Source organism: Peromyscus maniculatus, chromosome 2 (genome assembly GCF_049852395.1).
Source record: "Peromyscus maniculatus bairdii isolate BWxNUB_F1_BW_parent chromosome 2, HU_Pman_BW_mat_3.1, whole genome shotgun sequence".
In the NCBI taxonomy this organism is placed as follows: Eukaryota; Metazoa; Chordata; class Mammalia; order Rodentia; family Cricetidae; genus Peromyscus; species Peromyscus maniculatus.
In genome coordinates, this window is record NC_134853.1 from 59,951,754 (window position 1) to 59,972,875 (window position 21,122).

At 37.6% G+C, this 21,122-nt stretch overlaps 1 protein-coding gene across 2 annotated transcripts in view; it reads right to left on the reverse strand.

Annotated features, from left to right (window-relative positions):
* The window catches only part of Orc3 (origin recognition complex subunit 3), a 69,414-nt gene that overhangs the window by 23,898 nt on the left and 24,394 nt on the right, over positions 1–21,122 (reverse strand). For both annotated transcript variants that reach the window (XM_006975309.4, XM_006975308.4), the window contains exons 9-11: positions 18,476–18,589; positions 13,136–13,269; positions 12,632–12,695 (exon numbers count right to left, since the gene is read on the reverse strand). In XM_006975309.4, coding sequence (XP_006975371.2) covers positions 12,632–12,695; positions 13,136–13,269; positions 18,476–18,589 — 312 coding nt within the window. The remainder of the gene's footprint in view (positions 1–12,631; positions 12,696–13,135; positions 13,270–18,475; positions 18,590–21,122) is intronic.

Genomic DNA, 21,122 nt, shown 5'->3' on the forward strand with positions numbered 1-21,122 from the left:
CAGTTCAGGGATACTGTTTAGTATTAGATCTGGTTATATTTTACACACATCAGAACTGACACTGTAGTTAGCATCTATCCTGTCATCTACTCCACCAGTTACACACTTGTAATAGAACATTTTTATTCTCTGTCTGCCACTATTAACCAACTGGTATGTACTACAAGGGAGTGGCATAATTTTCCTCAGCTTCACCGAAACAGCCTAGTGTTGTAGTTCTGGCCATCAATTCAATTGAGAGCCCCACTGTGATTTTCATCAGAAAATTCTCATGGTCCATAAGCAAATATGGTGCAGACCATTCACTGCATGGACTCTAACAGCAATTGTATGACTCTTTCCTAGATGCTCTCATCCAGGGATTATAAACTAATGTAATGTTACTTTTCTGTTAAATCCTAAGGATGATGAGATCAAAATGGTTGGACTCCTTCAACTGTTAAGAAGTATTATAGGCTCTATGTTTCCCGCTGGTAGATGGGGATGTGAGCTCTCTCTGAGCTGCTGCTCCAGCACCAAGCCTTCCTATCTGCTGCCATCTTCCTCATCATGATGCAATGGACAGACTACCATCCCTCTGGAACTCTTGTCCTTAGTCTCCCCTATGCTTTGTCTTTGTTTTCCAACTTCCTGCTCTGCTGAAGACAGAAATCTTAAGGATGCTGCACAACCAAGCAAAAGAGATCGGGTTAAAAAAAAATGGAATTTTTCATTAAGGAACCTGTTCAAGGTCACACTTAGAGGGTGAAACCAACGAGAGTGTCCTATCCAGTTACTTATATTTCCTTTCTCATGCAAACTGGCATTTGAAGACTTCATTCTAGAAGAGTAAGGGAAAGATAAGTACAATAAACAAGCCTGATTCTTTAAAATCTTGCATCAAGGCCAAAGGAAAGGTCCAGAAGAAAAAAGGACAAGCATACAGTTGTGCACCCAGGCATACTCATTCAATAACTCCCACAGTTTGTCCTCTGAGCTATAGGATGGCTGCTTCTACAGGTGACACCAGATTAAGAAGTTGAAGACTATTACTGAAGACAACATATAATTCAATCATAGGATTAGGAGAAATCAAGCTGGTACTGAGCTGCAACCCTTCTCCCTGAGGGTTAGCTGCCACGGGAGAAAAAGTTATTGAAAGTTCTACCTAGCTGGACAGCCTGCAAACAAACCACTGGCCTGGCAAGATATTCCTAATGCTGCAATATTGGCACTTATAGCTTGTGAATAATGAACTAATTGGACTTAAGGCCCACTCAATAGAAAGGAATTCATGCCTGGTACTACTAACCTAGGCAAGAATCTGTGACTGTAGAGGTAATAGTTCTGATATAAGTAGAGTGATAATAACTGGGTCCTAGATCCTAGAAGAGATTCTACATTTCCATTTATAGTTTCTAATTCTTTCTAAATACTTATGCATATTTTCATTCATAAGTGCAGCTCTTAGCCCTCATCAAAGAAGTTTCTTTCTGCCATAAACTGAGATTACTAAAGAGATCTACCAGTATATATATATACTATAGCTTGTCCACCCTCAAACAGGTCATCTGTAAAACAATCATTATATCACCATGGAAGAGCTTACACGAATGAACTTTGAAAAGTAAAACTGCCTGCACATCATCTGTCTGAGGCCACAGAAGTCAATATGACAATATGAGGGAAAAGTGCTATGGTGATATTTTATTTGTGATGAAATGTGATTTTATTTGTATGTTAATAAAGTTGCCTGGGGATCAGACCTAAAGCAAGCCATTTAGCACAAGTCCTGAGGTGGTGGCACATGTTCTTAATCTGATCACATGGCAGGCAGAATCTCTGTGTGTTCAAGGACACAGCCAAGCGGTGAGTGACCCAAACCTTTAATCTCAGTACCAACCCTAGAGACCTGGAGGTCTGTATAGACAGGCAATGATGAGGAAGTCATGTGGTTGGGTTTACAGCCAATGAGAAGGCAGAACAGAAAGGCAATAAACAGGACACAGGAAGAAGGTCTCTCTCTCTCAGGGGAAGGACAGCAGCAAGTGGTAAGGTAAGTGGGGCTGAGAATGATTTGAACTATGGTGATCAAGAAGTTTCAGAGGAGAAGAATCTTAATATATTGCGTAGAGATCTTTCTTGTGATATTTTGGTGAAGGAACTGGCTGATTTTTGCCCCTGTCCAAAGAGTCTGCCTAAGGCTAAAGTGAATGAAGAGTTTTGAATTAATTCCACTAGCAGAGGAAATCTCAAAACAGCCCAGTATAGACTCGGTCGTGTGGTTAATAGGGTAACTCTAATGACGATTTATAATGAAAAGGAGCAAGCTGAGCAGGTTAAATTGCAAAATGTAAAATTTAAGGAGAAAACACCAAAAAGTGGAATGGAACCAAGTTCTGTGTTCAAGGAGATAAACAGATGAAGAAATGGACTAAAAGGAGTGGTTACCTCAGGGCAAGATCCCTCCCAGCTGTTTCCAACTTGTGAAAAGAAATTACAGAAAAGCCTGCAGCCAGGTGTGGTGGGGCTGGCAGATCTCTGAGTTTGAGACCAGCTTGGTCTACAGAGCAAATTCCAGACAGCCAAGCATAGGCAGTGAAGGACAGAAAGATGGTGAAGATGTAATTAAACAAGGGGGGGGGGCATGTTCCAGCCCCACTAAGGGGCTGAACTTGGCAGCTTCAGTCACGTGGTTCTGGAGTTAAGAAGAGAAGGAAGGGGTATGGAATTTGCTTCCGTAACTAAGGAAAGCCTCTGAGGCCAGGCATGTGTCAGGGGTGTCCCTGAATGGAGGCCTCGAGAGGCCATTGCATGAAGCTGTAAAGTTGAAGCCTGGATTGCCTTGGAGATCTCAAGATGTTGGATATGCCAGAGCTGTGGGATACCCGTTGAGGAGAGCTGCTAACAGGGAGCAGCAACAGCCCAATAAGAAGAAATATGTTGCAGTCAACAAAGCTGAATGGAGTTGGAAATCTGAAGTGCATTTTGACATCACACATGGAGATGCAGAGTTTGGAGTTTGCCCAGCTGGTTTTTGGTCTTGTGCTGGTCCAGTATTTCCTTCCTCACTGAGCTCCCTTCCCTATATTTTGGAATGGCAATGCATATCCTGTGCCATTATATGTTGGAAGTATGTGATCTGCTTTTTGATTTTGATTTTATAGGCAATTACCATGAAGAGATTGCATGAATCACAGAAAAGACTTTGAACGTTAGAGTTTTAAATAAGTTTGGGATTATTATAGAATATGGGGACTTCTGAAGTTGGACTGAATCCATTTTTGCATTATAATATGGCTACAAGCCTCTGGGAGCCAGGAATGTGGTGGTATGAAAGAAAATGGCCCCCAAAGGGAGTGGCACTTTTAGGAGGTGTGGCCTTGTGGAGTAGGTATGGTCTTGTTGGAGGAAGTATGTCACTGTGGAGGTGGGCTTTGAGGTCTCATATATGCTTAAGATATAGTTCAGTGTCTTAGACCATTTTCTGCTGCCTGTAAGATATAAATAGGATTCTCAGCTACTTTGCCAGTACCATGTCTACCTGCACACTGCCATGTCCCACCATGATGATAATGGACTAAACCTCTGAACTCTAAGCAAGTCATCCCAGTTAAATTTTTTCTTTTATAAGAGTTGCCATGGTGATGTCTCTTCACAGTAACAGAATCCCTAACTAAGACAGCTTTGTCTTAGGGTTCCTATTGCTGTGATAAAACACCGCGAACTGAAGAAAGTTGGGGAGGAAAGGCTTACACTTCCACATCATAGTCCATCACTGAAGGACGTTAAGACAGGAACTCACACAGGACAAAACCTTTTAAGAATCCAAGGAGGGATGCTACTTACTGGCTTGTTCCACATGGATTGTTCAGCCTTCTTTGTTCAAGAATCTAGGACCACCAGCCTAGAGATGGTACACCCCACAATTGGCTGGGCCCTCCCCGACTAATCACTAATTAAGAAAATGGGTTGCCCAAAGCCCAATGTTTGGAAAACATTTTCTTCTAACTTTTATTATTTGTGGATTTCATATCATGTATTCTGATCCTATTCTGATCTCCTTGTCTCCTTGAATCTGCTCTCTGCTATTCTTGGATTCCATTATGGAAGGAAGAGAACGATTTCTGAATTATGGTCCTCTGACCTTCACATGTAAACCATGGCACGTGAACACATGAATTCATGTACACATCTTACATTCACAATACATTTTTAAAAATACAATAAATTATTTTATATGTTAAGACTTATTTAGTCTCTGAATATATGATCTATTTTAGAATATTCCATGGGCTGCTAAGGGGAATTTGTATTTTGGAGCATCTTGATGGAATGCTAATTATATTATCATTTAATTCAAGTGTTTCTTTGTTTACTTTGATGATCTATTCATTGGCTAAAGTAGGGTACTGAAGTTACACATTGTTATTGTTTTGGAATTAAATTATAATTTTACCTTTAGTAGTAGTTGTTTTATGAAATTGGGTGTTCCCATGCTTGGTACATATATGTTCAGAATTATAATGTCCTCTCGAAGGACTGTCCCCTTAATATGAAATGACCTTCTTTTGAAAAATATTTAATATTATGTGTAAGGGTGTTTTGCTTGCATGTGTAACTGTGTACATGAGCATAGAAGCCAGAGGCCAGAAGAGGGTGTCAAAGTTGTTAGTTGTCATATGGGTGCTGGGAATCAAACCTGGGTATGCTAGAATAGAAAGTACTCTTAACAGTTAAGCTATCAGTGCATTCCTCAATGAAGTGACCTTCTTATCTATTTTGACTAGTTTTGGTTTAATTTATATCTCCAGATATTAGAATAACAAATCCAGCTTGTTTCCTAGTTGTATTTGTTTAGAATATATTTTCCAACCATTACACTATGGTAGTCCCTTTTAGTGAGGTCTAATTTCATGTAGAGAACTAAGAGTTGGATCCTGTCATTAAGGAATTTGAAAAGTTAGATTTATGTATTTATGGTGTATGTGCGCGCGCGCGCATATGCGCATGTGTGTGGAGATCAGAGAATAACTCCAGCAGTCACTTCTTTCTTTCTACCATGCGGCTTCCAGATTTGAATCCAGGTTGTCAATCTAGGTTGCATGTGCCTTTACCCACTGAGCCGCCTCACTGGTCCAGATAATGCCCTTATCTAGCTTTTGTTGTTTGAGTGGGGAATTGAGAGCACTAACATTTCATTTTTATTGAAAGGTGTGTATTATTTTCTGTCATCTGGTTGATTTTGTAAAATTTATTATGTCCCCATTCTCTTGCTAAACTGTTATTCAATAATGGTTTACTCTTCCCTGTGGCTCCATGGATATGTTTGTTTTCTTCTTCAGTCGAAGGAATTCTTTCAGGTTATCTTTTGTATTTTTTCACTTACTGGTCAGGAAATCCTCAATCCTCTTTTTGTCACAGAAAGTTTTCCCTTCTTCAATTGTAACAAACAGTTTTGCTGGATCCAGCAGTCTGGGTTGGTAGTTAACTATTTTTCAGAATTTGGAATACAACATTCCAAACCATCATGGCTTTTAAAGTTTTTGTTGAAGACTATTATTCCAAGAGGCCTGCCTTTATACATGTCTTGTGTAGCAGGAATCTTAAAAGCTCTTATTAATTAAATCAAACCTAAGTCCACTTATTGTGGTGAATGCTGGAATATAAGAGAAGAAGAACAAGCCACAGCTACCTCACCTCACCAGTTCCTCAGCTGATCCTGTCTCCTCAGACTAGAAGCCTTTCAGTCCTCATCCAGAATGAATCTCAGCTGAACTGCTGCTCCAAAGCCTGAAAGCTTAACCAGCTAAAAGCTTCTAATTTCTGGTCTTCATGCCTTATATACCTTTCTGCTTTCTGCCATCACTCCCTGGGATTAAAGGCTCATTTTCTGGGATTAAAGGCATGAGTCACCATGCCTGACTGTTTCCAATGTGGCCTTGAACTCAGAGATCCAGACAGATTTCTGCTTCTGGAATGCTAGGATTAAAGGTGTGAGTGCCACCATTTTCTAGCCTCTGTATCTAGTGGCTGTTCTGTTTTCTGACCCCAGATAAGTTTATTACAGTGCACAATATTTTGGGGAACACAATACCACCATAGTCTTGCTTCTTTTGTGGTACTTCCAATATAATTTCCTTCTTTGTTCTGTGTATTTAGTATTAATTATATGTGATGAAGGGACTTCCAGGCTCTTGTCTATTTGTCTATAAATGTCTTCTCTGTCTGGACTGGTCCTTCTTTCTGTAATTTTGGGAAATGATTTTGTTGAAATTTTTCAGTGTCATTAGAATGAAATTATTCTTCAGTGCCATGGTTCTTAAATTTGGTATTTTCAAAGTGTTTCAAATGTCTTGAAAACCCTGTTCCCACTTTACTTATTATCTTTGTCTTTGTTGGAAAGTTCTCACTCCTCTTACACCCTTCTTCAAGTTCAAATATGCTGTCTATTCTCGATCTATTTTATTGATGAGATTTTCCAGGTGCTTGGCCTTTTTATTAGACTTACAGTGTTTTCCATTTCCAGTATTTTCATTTGTTTTTCCATTAGTATTTTTATCTCTTTATTGAATTCTCCTTCATATCTTGAATTTAAATTTCTTATTTCACTTAGCTGTTTGTGTTCTCTTGGAATTTGTCTTCTCTAATTTCTTTGAATATACTTATAATTATCCTTCTTGTTCTTGGGCATCTTTTTTTATATACTAGTCACAGTTGTCAGTGTATTTCATAACTGTTCAGGATGATTCAACCCAAATATACCTTGGCTAAGAATATCCACTATTTTCCTCAAAGATGTCACTCCTCTGTTGTTGAAACACGAAGTCCACTTAGGATTCATGCTGAATTTTGAGATAAAGGGGTAAAAATATTTCTCTGCTATGAAATAATTAGAGAAAATACAAAATAGCCTGCCTGCCAATTCTCAAATGTGACAAGAATGTTTTGGGGTTTTTGCATATGTTGTCTTCAATTCTCTCCCTCTACTTCCTAAATGGCCGCTCTATACCTTTCTTTATGTGTGTACTAGAGTTCATCTGTCTTAGTCAGTGTTCTATTGCTGTGAGGAGACACCATGACCATGATGACTCTTCTCTATAAGAGAAAGCATTGAATAGGGGATTGCTTACAGTTTCAGAGGTTTAGTCCATCTCCATCATGGTGGGGAGCACGGCGGCACACAGGCAGACATGGTGCTGGAGAAGTAGCTGAGAATTCCACATCCAGATCAGAAGGCAGCAGAAAGAGGGAGCCACTGGGCCTGGTTTGGGCTTTTGGAAACCTCAAAGCCCATCCTCCACACCCTCTAGTGACACACTTCTTCCAACAAAGCCACACCAAATAATTCTTTCAAATAGTGCTACTCCCTGGTGACCAAACATTCAAATATATGGGCCTATGGGAGCCATACTTATTCAAACCACCACAATCTGTAAAATGAAATTGCTGATTTAGGTCTTCTTACTAACAGTCATTTACTATAACTTACATAAGTTTAATCTTCATTTTTTATTCTCAGTGGATTTGGTTGGGCAAATAGGCATAGAAATACTGAAACATCATAATGCCAGAGTAGTAAGTTTTCTGCATAGCTCAAATATAATCTATGAGGGGTCAAACTACGCCAAACAGATTTAAAGATAATTTGAATACAAATACATTAATATTCTTAAAACTATGTAGGGTTAGTAATTCATAAAATATGTTGAGACTAATGGAAACTGATTATGACATGAAAGGATAAATATAAATAACAAAATATTAGTAATAATACAGACTATATCGTCCACAGTACTATAATGAACCTACCCTTAAGCTATGATGATAGAACTTTATTTTTAGCCTTTAATCCCAGCACTCCAGCCTGGGCTACAGAGTGAGTTCCAGGGAAGGCACAAAGCTACAAAGAGAAGCCTGTCTCCAAAAACAAACAAAAAAAGAACTTTATTTTTAAATGTTACTTAAAGTATGTATGTAAATGTCTATATAAATATATAATAACAAAACTATGTATTTGGAGGCAAATTGGGGGTGTTATTCCCATTTTTCTTCAGTTAGAGCAGTGAGATGCATGGTTGGGCAGGACACCCAGGCAGCTTGACAGGGCTACATGAATGTAAAGGTTGCAGCTACCTCATTGGAAGCAGTTTCCTAAGCTACCCACAAACTACCTTCAGAACCAACTTGCCAAAGTATTTGAAAAACTCATTTCTGAGTTCTCAAACACTATGAAAGAACCTTAGGCATCTTTTCCTTCCTTGCACTTTCAATAAAGTATTCTACAAAGGATATAGGATTTTGAAGTCAGGTCTGGATATTATAGCAGATCCATCATTTACTAATTGTGACTACTGACTGAATGATTATTTTTGAGACAGGGCCTTACATAACCCAGGCTGGTCTTAAATTCCCTATATGGCCCAGGATGGCCTTGAAACATGTGGTTTATGCAATCAGGAGGAATGAACCACGGACCTGGGCACGCAAGGCAGCACTGTGCCTACTGGGCTGCAGCCTGAGCCCCGACTGCAACCCTTTAACACCATGGCACTCCTTTGTGACACTTCATCTACACAGATTTTTTTTTTAATCTGTCTTATGACCATGAAGAGACAATGCACACCACTCTAGTAATCAGAGAAATACTGGTGATTCTGAGGCAAACTGAAGTTTGACAACGACTGATTGTTAAGTATATCAGGGTAGAAAGCAAAACATTTTAAGACAGAAATAGTCAGGAATGCTCAAATTTTCTCTGGAGTATAATTTATTTTCTACCTCTTAGAAACTTGATTATAAAGGCAGGCAGTGGTGGTGCATACATTTAACCCCAGCACTTGGGAGGCAGAGGCAGGAGGATTTCTGTGAGTTTGAGCCCAGCCTGGTCTACAGAGAGTTCTAGGACAGTCAGAAATACACAGAAAAACCCTGTCTCAACCTCCTCTGGAGCATCCAGAAGTTAGGCATGTCTATATATAACTAAGTAACTGAGTATTGCGTATTGTTATATAAAGATAGTATATGATACACAAAACACATAAATCTATGCACTTAAAACTGAGATCAAATTTTATGGTAGTGAAAAACATGTAATGATTTGCAATTATAAAAACTTTGCTATATTTTTTATCTCATCTTTACTTGCTGGATAAGCTAAGCAGAAATCACACTAGGAATCATTCCATTTTATAGATAAGGAAATTAAAGCTTAAATTAGTAAGTCTTTTTCTTAAGGAACTGCAGCTAATGAGTAGCTAGAGTTCAAGATGGAATGCAAGATTACCAACAGGAGAATTTTGCTGAATGACTGTGTTTTTAGAAAAAAATTAAAATATTCACAGATATTTTTATTCTAAATTAAAAATACAGGCATACTAATTATTTTTATAGACATCTTTTGTATGACTTCAATAAGTAGCATATAACTTAAGGGTAAGAGTACAAAGTCTATGCACTTCTTCATATTTCTAAGTGTATAAAGTCTGGAGAAAATAAGTCCTTAAGGACAAAATATGCAGCGCTAAAATGAATATAGCAAAGAAAATAACAAACAGAAGGTAGTGAAACAAGAATACAACATAAAGAAATGCCTAGGAAATACACAAAGAGTCCCTGAAACAGATAAAGTTGCTATTTCTGTACTAGATTAGACGGGCTCTTCTGTCATACCAGTTACTCAAGAGTACTGTAACAAGTATTCTTTTTTCTTTTTTTTTTTTTAACCAATAAGCTTTATACTTTATTTCATGACTCAGGTGTCCTTTACCTGAGTATAGCCCCCGCTACAGGTCATGTTACTTAGAATAGCCTTCTGTCGTTCCAGGAAAAAAAGTAGAATCAGGTGTAGAGGACCCAGGGGTACCAAAGAGAGCATGCCAGCTGGTGCAGGGGACTTGGAATGAGGGTCTTATCCTCATCACTGGACAGGACAGCAGGCTTTCATGTCAGGCACACCTGCTCCCCTACATCATTATTTGAAGTCAGAAAATTGGAAAAACCTTTCTTACTGGAACACTTCTCAATCACATCTAGTAAGTTACCATTATTTGACTTTTCTAAGTTTTAGGAATTCCTCTAAGAACAGGAGTTGACTAAATTAATGAAATAAACATTTGTCTTAGCAGTTACTAAGGTGCTGACAATGGAAAGGTGACACCAGAGGCTTCTGGGGGCTTGTTTGTTTCTTTTTTTTCTTTTTCTTTTTTTTTAAAATCCAATAATTTTTTGCTCTATATTTATCACATTTTTTTTTTTATATGCCACAGTCGTCCTAGGGACCTCCATGCTATATATATAGCCTCTATGGTTCTATGAGTTGTGGTCTGATTGTTCTTTATTTTATATCTAGAATCCACCTATGAGTGAGTACATACCATAACTGTCTTTCTGGGTTTGGGTTACCTCACTCAGGATGATGAAGTATTCTTGACTTTTGACAATATACTAGGAATGTTCCAGCAAGAACATAGCTAGCAACAGTTGACTCAGCAGAGAGTTGTTCCTAATCTTAGAACACTTAGCCTCACTTGTTCTGACATTTCTTCTTCTAGTACAATCACCTGCACTGGCTCCAAGAACTTCCTACACTGCACTAAAAGGGTTACAGAGATTATTCTGTTATGCAGGTAATTTGAGGCCAGACTATCTCAAAAATAAACAAATTTTTAAAAAGAAAAAAATAATATTTACTAGAAGCCATTCTCAATGTATTTTGAAGATGTTTTTTAGATTAAAACTTCATGAGGCTAGAGAGATGGCTCAGAGGTTAAGAGCACCAGCTGCTCTTCCAGAGGTCCTGAGTTCAATTCCCAGCAACCACCTGGTGGCTTACAGCCATCTAAGTGGGATTCAATGCCTTCTTCTGGTGTGCAGGCATACATGCAGACAGAGCACTCGTGTGTGTGTGTGTGTGTGTGTGTGTGTGTATACATACACACATACATATTTTAAGAATTTACAAATAAAAAAGCACCATGAAGTGAAATTAAATAGATCCAAAGTCCAAAGAAGATTTTACAGTATAGACAAATTAGTGTTTATGATTCCACCGACTATATGTCCTGTAGGATCTAACATCTTTTGTTCAAATTGTAAAAACAATACATATCAGTAAAATTCACACCCAAAGAAGTTGGGCTTCTTTAAGCTCATTTTCAGTTTATTGCCAATTTGCTATTAGCTTTTTTCCTACACAAGCATGAGTAATGTGAAAATAAATGAGACATAGTTTTCTAAACACTTATCAGCAAAAAACTTACTAAGTAAAATGGAGGGCCATTTATTCAATAGAATACTATGACACCCTCTTTAGTACCAACATAGAATGATTTATAAGATTAAGTGCAAAATATAACGTGCTGAGGAATGTCATTTTATCTTCAAGAAAGAAGAGTTCTCTAAGTATATATAATTACTGTTACATGTGGACTCTGATTCTAGAATGACAGATAAGAAACCAGTAATAGTAGCTGTATCCAGGGGAGAGGAAAGAGGAGTTTGAAGATTAAAGGCACAAGATTGGCCTTCCCTGAAACTACAGTTGCCTTATAAAATTAAAAACCATATTATTTATCTCAGAAATAAAAAAGTTTTCACTGGCAGATTCTATATTGTATAGCGACCTCAAAATTTTTATCTTTATTAGTTGTTCTGGCTAATTTTTATTTCAACTTGACACAGGATAGAGTCATTTTGGAAGAGGGAACCACAATTGAGAAAATGCCCCATCACACTGACCTGTGGGCAAACCTGCAGTGCATTTTCTTAATTAAGTCACTGATGTGGGAGGGGGATGGCATATCTCACTGGTGGTGGTACACCTGAGCAGGTACTTCTGGGTTCTATAAAAAAGGCAGGCTGAGCAAGCCAGTAAGCAGCATTCCTTCATGACCTCTGTATCAGCTCCTGCCTCCAGGTTCCTGTCTGCTTTTTTTCCATTATGAAATATGATGTGGACTGATAAGCAAATTAAGCCCTTTCCTCCTCAAGTTGATTTTAGTAATGGCGTCTCATCAAAGCAATAGAAATCCAAACTATAGCACTAGTATACATTAACTTACAAAATTATTTGCTTTAGAATGCCATTTTAATACTTATTGTCATAGTCATATTCATCTTTAATCATATTCATCTCCCCACTAGTCCCTTCCCGCTCCAAATGGGTCCTCCTCTACTTGCATGGTTTCTTTGTTTTTTTTTTAATCTAGATTCCGCATACAAGGGAAAACATGTAGTATTTGTCGTTTCATAACTAATAAATTTGCAAGAATGTTATTCTTTCCTGGTATTAAATTATCACTATATAATAAAATGAAATCAATTCCGACCACTTAGCAGTAGATGGTTAAGCTGCCTGGCTTCTACATGCTTTTATTTATAATAATTTAATAACAACAAAAACAAAAACCAATACAGCAAATCTCTATTGATATAAAGGTGCTTCCAAAATAGAACATCGGAGAAAAATTCTTCATGGCTTGATTTACACTTGATTTTGTCATGTGTAGTACTCACTCCTAGTTGACTATCAAGACTCAGTAGCTCATCCTCCATTATTAAGACATACAGGTATATTTTATAAAATTAATCAATGTTTGAATGCATATACTTCTGCATGAAGAACAAGGCAGTAAGACGCACATATTCCTACCTTTAAAACTGTCTCACTGGTCAACAGTGCAACTTGCTTTTCTGAAGCTTGTTTCTCCACGTACCTAAAATTTTTATCATCCCATACAGAAAAAGAGAATATTAAGCAAATTTATATATTTGAATAGCATGTTAGGAAAAATAACTTAGACTTGTTTCCATACTTTTTCATTTCTTTTCAAAAATATATTAAATACACCAGTTCATAATTAACTTAATGATAACTAGTGAAGTCATAAAGGCCATATCCCAGAAATAGGAAATGTTATTTTTAAAAGATAACTCTAGAGAACTTACAAGTTATGTACAATATTAGTAAAAGTATTTTTCTTTATGTTAAAAATTTAAATCCAACATAGAAACTCCATCATCAAAAGCAAAGTAGTTTTACACTGCAAAATAAATTATCATTTCATTCCTCACTTCAAAACCAACTAAAGTTAGCATCCTTCATTTATCCTAGTCTATAATATAAAATACACTAAATATGTACTCATCATTTTACCTCCGAAATGATGGAAGGCGCCGGACATTTTCACATTGATTAACTGAGAAAAATTTTATTCTTCTCTTGGCTTCCGGGAGATCGCAGCACAGAACACTTAGGGGTTGCAAATAAAAATGTTCTAGTAGAGAAAGCTGAAAGAAATACGATAAATTTTTTCTAGTTTGGTAGTAAATATTTTGCCCTTTATCTGCTTAATTTTAACTCTTTTTAAAAGCAAAAGTATTTATGGTTGGGACTGGAGAGATGCCTCAGTAATTAGGAATACTTGTTGCTCTCGAAGATAACCGAGGTTGGGCTACCAGCAACCAGAGGCAGTGACCATTTGCTACTTCAGTTCCAGAGAACTGGCCACTCTCTTCTTGCACAAACATACTTGTAGGAAAAACACCCATACACATAAAATAAAAATAAATATTTAAAAAATTATGTCACAACATTGCAAAAGTACTTCCAGACCTTTAATACTTTCAAGGCTACAATTCTGTGGACAAGGTCAGAAAAAGTACTCTGAGAAATACATATTAAAAGAAAACAACACAAATGGATATATTACTGCAGAAACCACTTAAAATGATTGCAAATGTAATAGGGATGAGACCAGCATATGATCTAAAGATCTAACAGATGTCTCATTACTCAAAAGACATCACCTGAAATTATACTACCTGATCTATCTGTTCAAATAAATATGATGCTGCCGTGGTAGATGCTTTACCTACTGATGAGAGCAACAAAAATCTGTACCTTCAAATTCAGTTTTATTCCATTAAAAAAAAATACACTCACTACTAAAGAACTCAAACAATAGACCACTGTTGTCTCCATAGGAATGATTTTCCAAATTCTAGTGTGATTTATTTAAAACCTCTAAAGTAATTTATAAAATGAAATATAACGATTGGGGATTTAGCTCTGTGGTAAAGCGCTTGCATACAAGGCCCTGGGTTCCGTCCTCAGCTCCGGAAAAAAAAAGAAATATAAGATTATCAAATTTTGTTTTTTTTTTTATTTTATTTTAAACAAGCTTCTCAGGAATAATTTTGTTTATTCAGATAATCCTGTATCCTACTTTGCTTTCTCTAGCTATCATAAACATCATGACTAGAAGCAACTTAGGCAAGAAAGGGTTTATCTGGCTTCCATATCCCAACCACAGAACATTATTAAGGGAAGTCAGGGCAGTGACGCTATCACAAGCAGAGGTAGGAACCATGGAGAAATGGGGCTTACAGAGTTGCTTGGGCTCATGTTCAGCTACTTTTCTAAATATCCAATCGCAGGATGACCTGCCCAGAAGAGGCACCACTCACAGCCGGCTGGACTTTCTCCCATTAATCAACTATCAAGGAAATGCCACTATGACGTATCCAAGATAGTAGAGGCATCTCCTCAATTGAGTTTCTTTCTTCCCAGGTAACTTTACATCAAATTGACAAAAACTAACCAGCACACTGTGTAACTAGACAGACAGGTCTTTAAATAATGGAGAAAACATATTCTAGTCAGTAGAAAATACCATTCCCCAAAGGAAATTAATGATTTAACATGCTCTTCTACAGACAAATGTAGCTGAAGTTTTCTGTGGTCCTGCCCAGCCCCACAGACCCCGCAGCCACTTATAAAATAATCACTCAGAAGCTTATATTAATTAAAACTCCCCGGCCATTAGCTCAGGCCTACCACTGACTAGGTCTTACCCTTAAAACTCAGCACATTTCTGTTAATCTACATGTCGACACATATTCTGTGTGCCGTTACATGCTGTTCCCTGGAGGGCAGGCTGGCATCTGCACACTCAGTCTTCCTATTCCCAGAATTCTCCTTGTCTGTTTATCCCGCCTACACTTCCTGCCGGGGTACAGGCCAATCAGCATTTTATTTATCAACCAATCAGAGCAACACATTCACAGCATACAGAGCATCCCATAGCACCTCGGTGCCCAACGTGGGGCTCAAACCCAGAACCCTGGGATTAAGAGTCCCATACTCTACTGACTGAGCTAGCTGGATCATGGCTGCTGGTTCCATCCAACTCAGCTTCCCAACATGGCAGAGGTAATTCACCTCCAGTTCTGGGCCATGTGTACCATCAACCCATGGAAGCAGTGGATCTATGCCTCCATTAAAGAAGCAGGTAGCCCAGAAACCATTTTTTTTTTTTTTGTACTAGCAAAAGCTATATCCACCATGCAGCATAGTGCGCAGCTTGGAGACACCTGGTTACTGTTTTGTTATATGTAATTTTACTATGTTAAAGTTAAAACTTTCCTTTTTAATTAAACAGAAAAGGGGAACTGCTGTAGGATAATGCTTTTGTACATTGGTTTAATAAAACACTGATTATCCAGTAGCCAGGCAGGAAGTATAGGCAGGGAGAGCAAGGAGAATGCTGGAAAGAGGAAGAGCAGAGTCAGGAGTCGCCAGCCAGACACAGAGGAAGCAAGGTATGAAGGCAGAACTGAAAAAAGGTACCAAGCCACATGGCTAAACATAGGTAAGAATTATGGGTTAATTTAAGTGTACGAGCTAGTCAGTAATAAGCCTGAGCAAATCGCCGAGCAGTTATAATTAATATTAAGCCTCAGTGTGATTATTTTATAAGCAGGCCACTGGACTGCAGGTGCCTGGCAGGACCTAAGAATCTTCTGGTATATAGACAAACTTTAAAATATTTGGTTGGCTACAGGGTTGCTGTGTTATGTTTTGTCTATTCCTAGTCTCTACAGAGCTTTTACACAAAATGATCTCAACAGGTCAGATGCCCCTTCTGTGTCCATAAAGACAGTCACATGATTTCTGCCTGACTCCATTTATGTGCTGCACTGTATGCATTGAATCGTATAATAGCCTATGTTTGCATCCTTGGAATGAAACCAACTTGATCAGTGTATGATGACCTTTGTGTTAATGAATTTGGTTTGCAAGTATTTTACTGATAATCTTTGAATCTGTACTAATCATACAAATTAATATGTAGTTTTTTTATGTTGTAATTGAGTACTTACCTGGTTTCAGTGTTAGGGTTATATCACCTTTACTAAATGACTCTGGAAGGACCCTCTTTTCTTTTATGGAGTAGTTTGAGGAACAGTGGCATTAGTTATTCTTAAAACCACAGAAGATCTGGCCAGAGATAAAACTAGTCATAGCCTTTCCTTTGCTGTTAAATTATTACTCTTGGCTTACTTTTGCTAATTCATATGTTTCTAGAAATTTATCCTTTTTTTTCACTATTTTCTTGTTCCCTGGAATTAATAATTTTTCTCTAATTATTTCAGTGGTATGTGTTATCGTATTTCTTTTTTATCTCTCATTAACTTGGGGTTTTTCTTGAGGCGGTTAGTTTGGCTATGAGCTTATCAGTCTTATATTTTTGCTTCTTCATTGTGGTTTGAATAGGTATGGCCCCCATAGACTCATGTGACTGAATGCTTGGCCCATAAGGAGTGGCACTATTAGGAGGTATGCCCATGTTGGAGGAAGTGTGACACTGTGGGGCGGCTTTGAGGTCTCCTATGCTTAAGCTACGCCCAGTATGACACACAGTCTCCTGCTGCCTGAGGATCAAGATGTAGACCTCTCAGCTCCTTCTCTAGCACCATGTTTGCCTGTACGCTGCCATATTTCCTGCAATGATGATAATAGACTAAACCTCTGAAAGTGTAAGCCACACAATTAAATGTTTTCCTTTCTAAGAGTTGCCATGGTCATGGTGTCTCTTCACAGCAATAGAACCCTAACTAAAACATTCATGTAGTTTCTAATCTCCATTTCATTTATCTCTGCTCTGATCTGTATTACCTCTTTCAGTATACTGATTTGAAACTTAAATTATTGTTGTTTTCCTTCTATAAACCTCAAAGTATGTTTTTTTCATAGCATTGCTTACTCAAAACATTAACTGTGGGTTTACTTTTCTGCCTCCTTTGCTGGACAATGAACAATTTAAGGACAGATTTCTTTTCCCTCTGTCTATCTAGGGCTTAGCAGTGCCTTCCTTACCATAAGTGCCTAGTATTTCATAAACAAACAAAATGAATGGCAGAACAAATTTTAGAGGTCCTTCTCTCATTTAATTCCATAAATTGTTAGGTAAATGCTGTCTTGATTTTTAAATTCTTTTTTAAAAAGCCAGTTAACAAAAAGGATAAATATCAGACCACAAAACAACTATGACTATGTACAGAATGAATATACATGAAAAATAACTTAAGAACAGTGGGTGGTGGTGCGTGCCTTTAATCTCAGCACTCCGGAGACAAAGGCAGGTAGATCTCTTGAGTTCAATACCAGCCTAGTCTATTCAGGGCTACACAGAAAAACCTTGTCTAAAAACAAAACAATAAAAACTTAAGACTTTCTAAGGATAAAAGGATGAAGATGATCATATTAGACTTTTCCAATGAAGGTTACAATATATAGGTCTTAATGAAACTGACAACCAGCATGTACTCACAGTGAGTACACTTTGACAACTAGGGAGTTACCAAGAAAAGTAATTAAAAGTAACTTTTAAAAAAACTGAAAAATGGGGTCCTTTTTAAGTTAAAACCAATGCTGTAACGTCAAAATCAACACTTAGCCTAAGCAATTCATATGACTCTAATGAGCATGCATTCCCAATGCATAAAAATAAATATTAACAAACACACATGTGCACTAAATATCAAACTATAAGATATCACTTATTTCCATATAACCAGAAACTAAAAATGTGGGGGGGTTTTGTTGTGTTTTTTTTTTTGTTTGTTTGTTTGTTTGTTTTTGGTTTTTCAAGATAGGCTTTCTCTGTATAACAGTCCTGGCTGTCCTGGAACTGGTTTTGTAGACCAGGTTGACCTGGAACTTACTGAGATTCACTTGCCTCTGCCTTCCAAGTGCTGGGATTAAAGGCGTGTACCACCACTGCCGAGCTAAAAATGTGGTTTTATAGCTTGAAAAATGTCAATAGCAAAGGTCGCAAACACACACAGAACAAAGCTGAAGACATTCATTCTCTGGCCTGTAACAGAAGTTTGTTGACCCTCATAAATGGCATTCTTTGGGTAACAAGCCTATAAGATTTCATCAAGTCATAAACAAAAATACTTCCCCTCCAGCCCATTCCTCAATGGTCAAGACTCTCTAATGGAAACAGTTCTTTTCCATTACTGATACCCTAATTTTATCTTCTATAAGTGACTGCAAGGTAAGAAAGGAAAGGTAGACTCTAGAAAAAAATAAGTAGAATTAGATCTTACTACTAAAATGTCCTAATCATCACACTAATCAATCTGAAATAATGTAAACTACTTAGAATCAGGTGGTGAACTTTCAAACACATCAGTATTTTCTTACCTTAAGTCCTTTTATGAAGTTTTGAATTGAGAAATCATGATATAAAAAGATGTTGGTCAGAACTTGTAATGCCTTTTTACTTATTTTAAAAGGAAACTGAGCTGTAAGCAGCAGCTGAAAGACAGAGGGACAGAAAACAGACACATCCATGATTTGTGCTAATCATGAGCACAAAGAATAAATAACAAGACAAAGAATGCTACTGTGGCACAAATATGAAAGCAATAGTAGCTACACATTTTCTTAGGTCAAATATCAGACAAATAGTAAACTTTATTTACTTCAGAGTCAAAAAGCAGTCCAGATGACAATCCCGGTGTGTTTGGAAGAGGATCTTACAAGGTAGCCCTGGCTCTCCTGAATTTGCTATGCATACCAGGTTGGGGGGGGGGGGTCAGAGAGCTGCCTGCTGCCTCTCCCTCCCAAGCGCCACCACTCCCATCCTCAAACTCTATTCTGACCAAAGATGTCTATCAACGTCTGTTAAATCCTAATCTTCAAACAATACATATTAACAAAATAACCCTCTTCTTCACAACCAGAAGATACCAAAAAAAAAAAAGATGTACTTTCTTGTTACCAAATAAAACTTGTTTCTCTCCCTACTGATCCGAAATAGTGAACTGTAGCAAGCTATGTACTTACTGAACAAGAACATATGAAGAACAAAAATGATTTTTCTTTTTAAAAATATAGAGCAACTTGTATTATTTGGTTAGTTTTCAAAGAACTACATTAATGCTTTACATCTGAAAATCAAATGTTATACTAGGACTTTTTCCAAAAGTATAGTTGCACAAAGACAACTGCATTTGGCTATAATTAATCAATTTCAAACTGAAGGTTTTTCCCAATGTGTCAATAAATTAGAGTGCTATCTGTTGTGGAGAGATGTGCGGAAGTGGTTGGCAGATGACCACAGGGTTGTTACTGCTCACCTACAGACTATCAGGAAACACATCTTAATGGGATCCCCAATGAATCTGTGGCAGTCAATACTAACGAACCACACTGCTATTCACACAGGAACATCATGGAAGCTTAAGTCTCAGTTTAGCAGCTGTTGTCAGGAGCAACGTGACACTGTCAAAGTGCACACAATGACTGCAGGGCTGGAGAGATGGCTGCTCTTGCAGGACCAGGACTCCATTCTCCGCACCCACACAGTGGCTCACAATCGCCTGTAACCCCAGTTACAGATTCTAGGAATCTAACACCCTCTTCTGTGCACATACATCCATGAGGACAAAAGACTCACACAAGTAAAATAAAAATAAATCCTAACACCTTTAAACCATTTTATATAAAATACAAGGTCAAAACATACCAGTAATGGTCTGACATCCATACATTATGTAAAATTTTAGTTATTCCTTTTAGTACTAAGATGACTGAAATCCAGGGCTTGCCTTCCACATGGACAGACAAGTGTTCTATTTTTTTTTTTTTTTTTTTTTTTTAAAAGAGAAAGCCGAGAAGTCAGAGCTCAGAGCTAAAATCTCACCCTTCCTCCTGCTGTCCCAGCTTCGCAAAAAGAGACCTACTTCCTGTCGGTTCATTTTTTTATAGTATGTTGTTCTGCCTTCTCATTGGTTGTAAACCCAAACACATGACTGCCTCGTCACTGTCTGAATGTACAGCCCCCTAGGTCTTAAAGGCATATGTCTCCAATGCTGACTGTATCCCTGAACACACAGAGATCTTATGGGATTAAAGGCGTGTGCCACCACCGCCACACTCTTGCTATGGCTCTAATAGCTCTGACTCTGAACACACAGATATCTATGGGATTAAAGGCGTGTGCCACCACCGCCACACTCTTGCTATGGCTCTAATAGCTCTGACCCCCAGACAACTTTATTTATTAACATAAAATTAAAATCGCATTTCAGTACAAATAAAATATCACCATATTTCCCCTTTTCTATTTTAATAAAAAGAAAAAAGGCAAAAGGTTATAACTAACAAAAGAAAAACTATATACAAAAGTACAATAACTATATACAATATATACAAGTAACAAATACTTAAACGATGTCTAGTCCATTTGTATTTGACAAATCAGAGAAAATAATTCCCTTATCTATCCTATTTTAGTAAGTCCAAAATGTATCTAATTCACTTTCTATCCTAATTAATCTTCAACTATAACTAACTAATCTTCAACTCCCTCAGAGACCCAAGAAGGAAATAATATTAGCTAACAAAAATAAAAACAGGAAGTGCACACAAAAGCAACTTCCAAAAATTTTGTGAGTTGACAGAAACAGCCAGCTGCCTGGACAGTCACCTGAGGTTTCTCCGCAGTGTTGGGGCATCATCTTCAGCCTATAGGCTTATCGTATCTGACAGACTCATTTGTGAAGTAGGTTGTACACAAGGTCAACAGTTCAACCTCACATTGGGTGAGAGCAGTCCATGTACCAGAAACACCTGAATTCCACTAGTGTCCTGTCATGATTCAGGATTTTAAATTCTGGAGACAAGTGTTCTATTAATGAGCTGTATCCTGAAGCCTTTAAATTAATTTTAAAAGCCTAATTTTTCAACTAAGTAATGAAAGCAAGAATGTACATATGATCACTCTCATAAAGCTTATTTTTTGAGACGGCAATTTTATACAGAGACTATACTATAAACATAATAA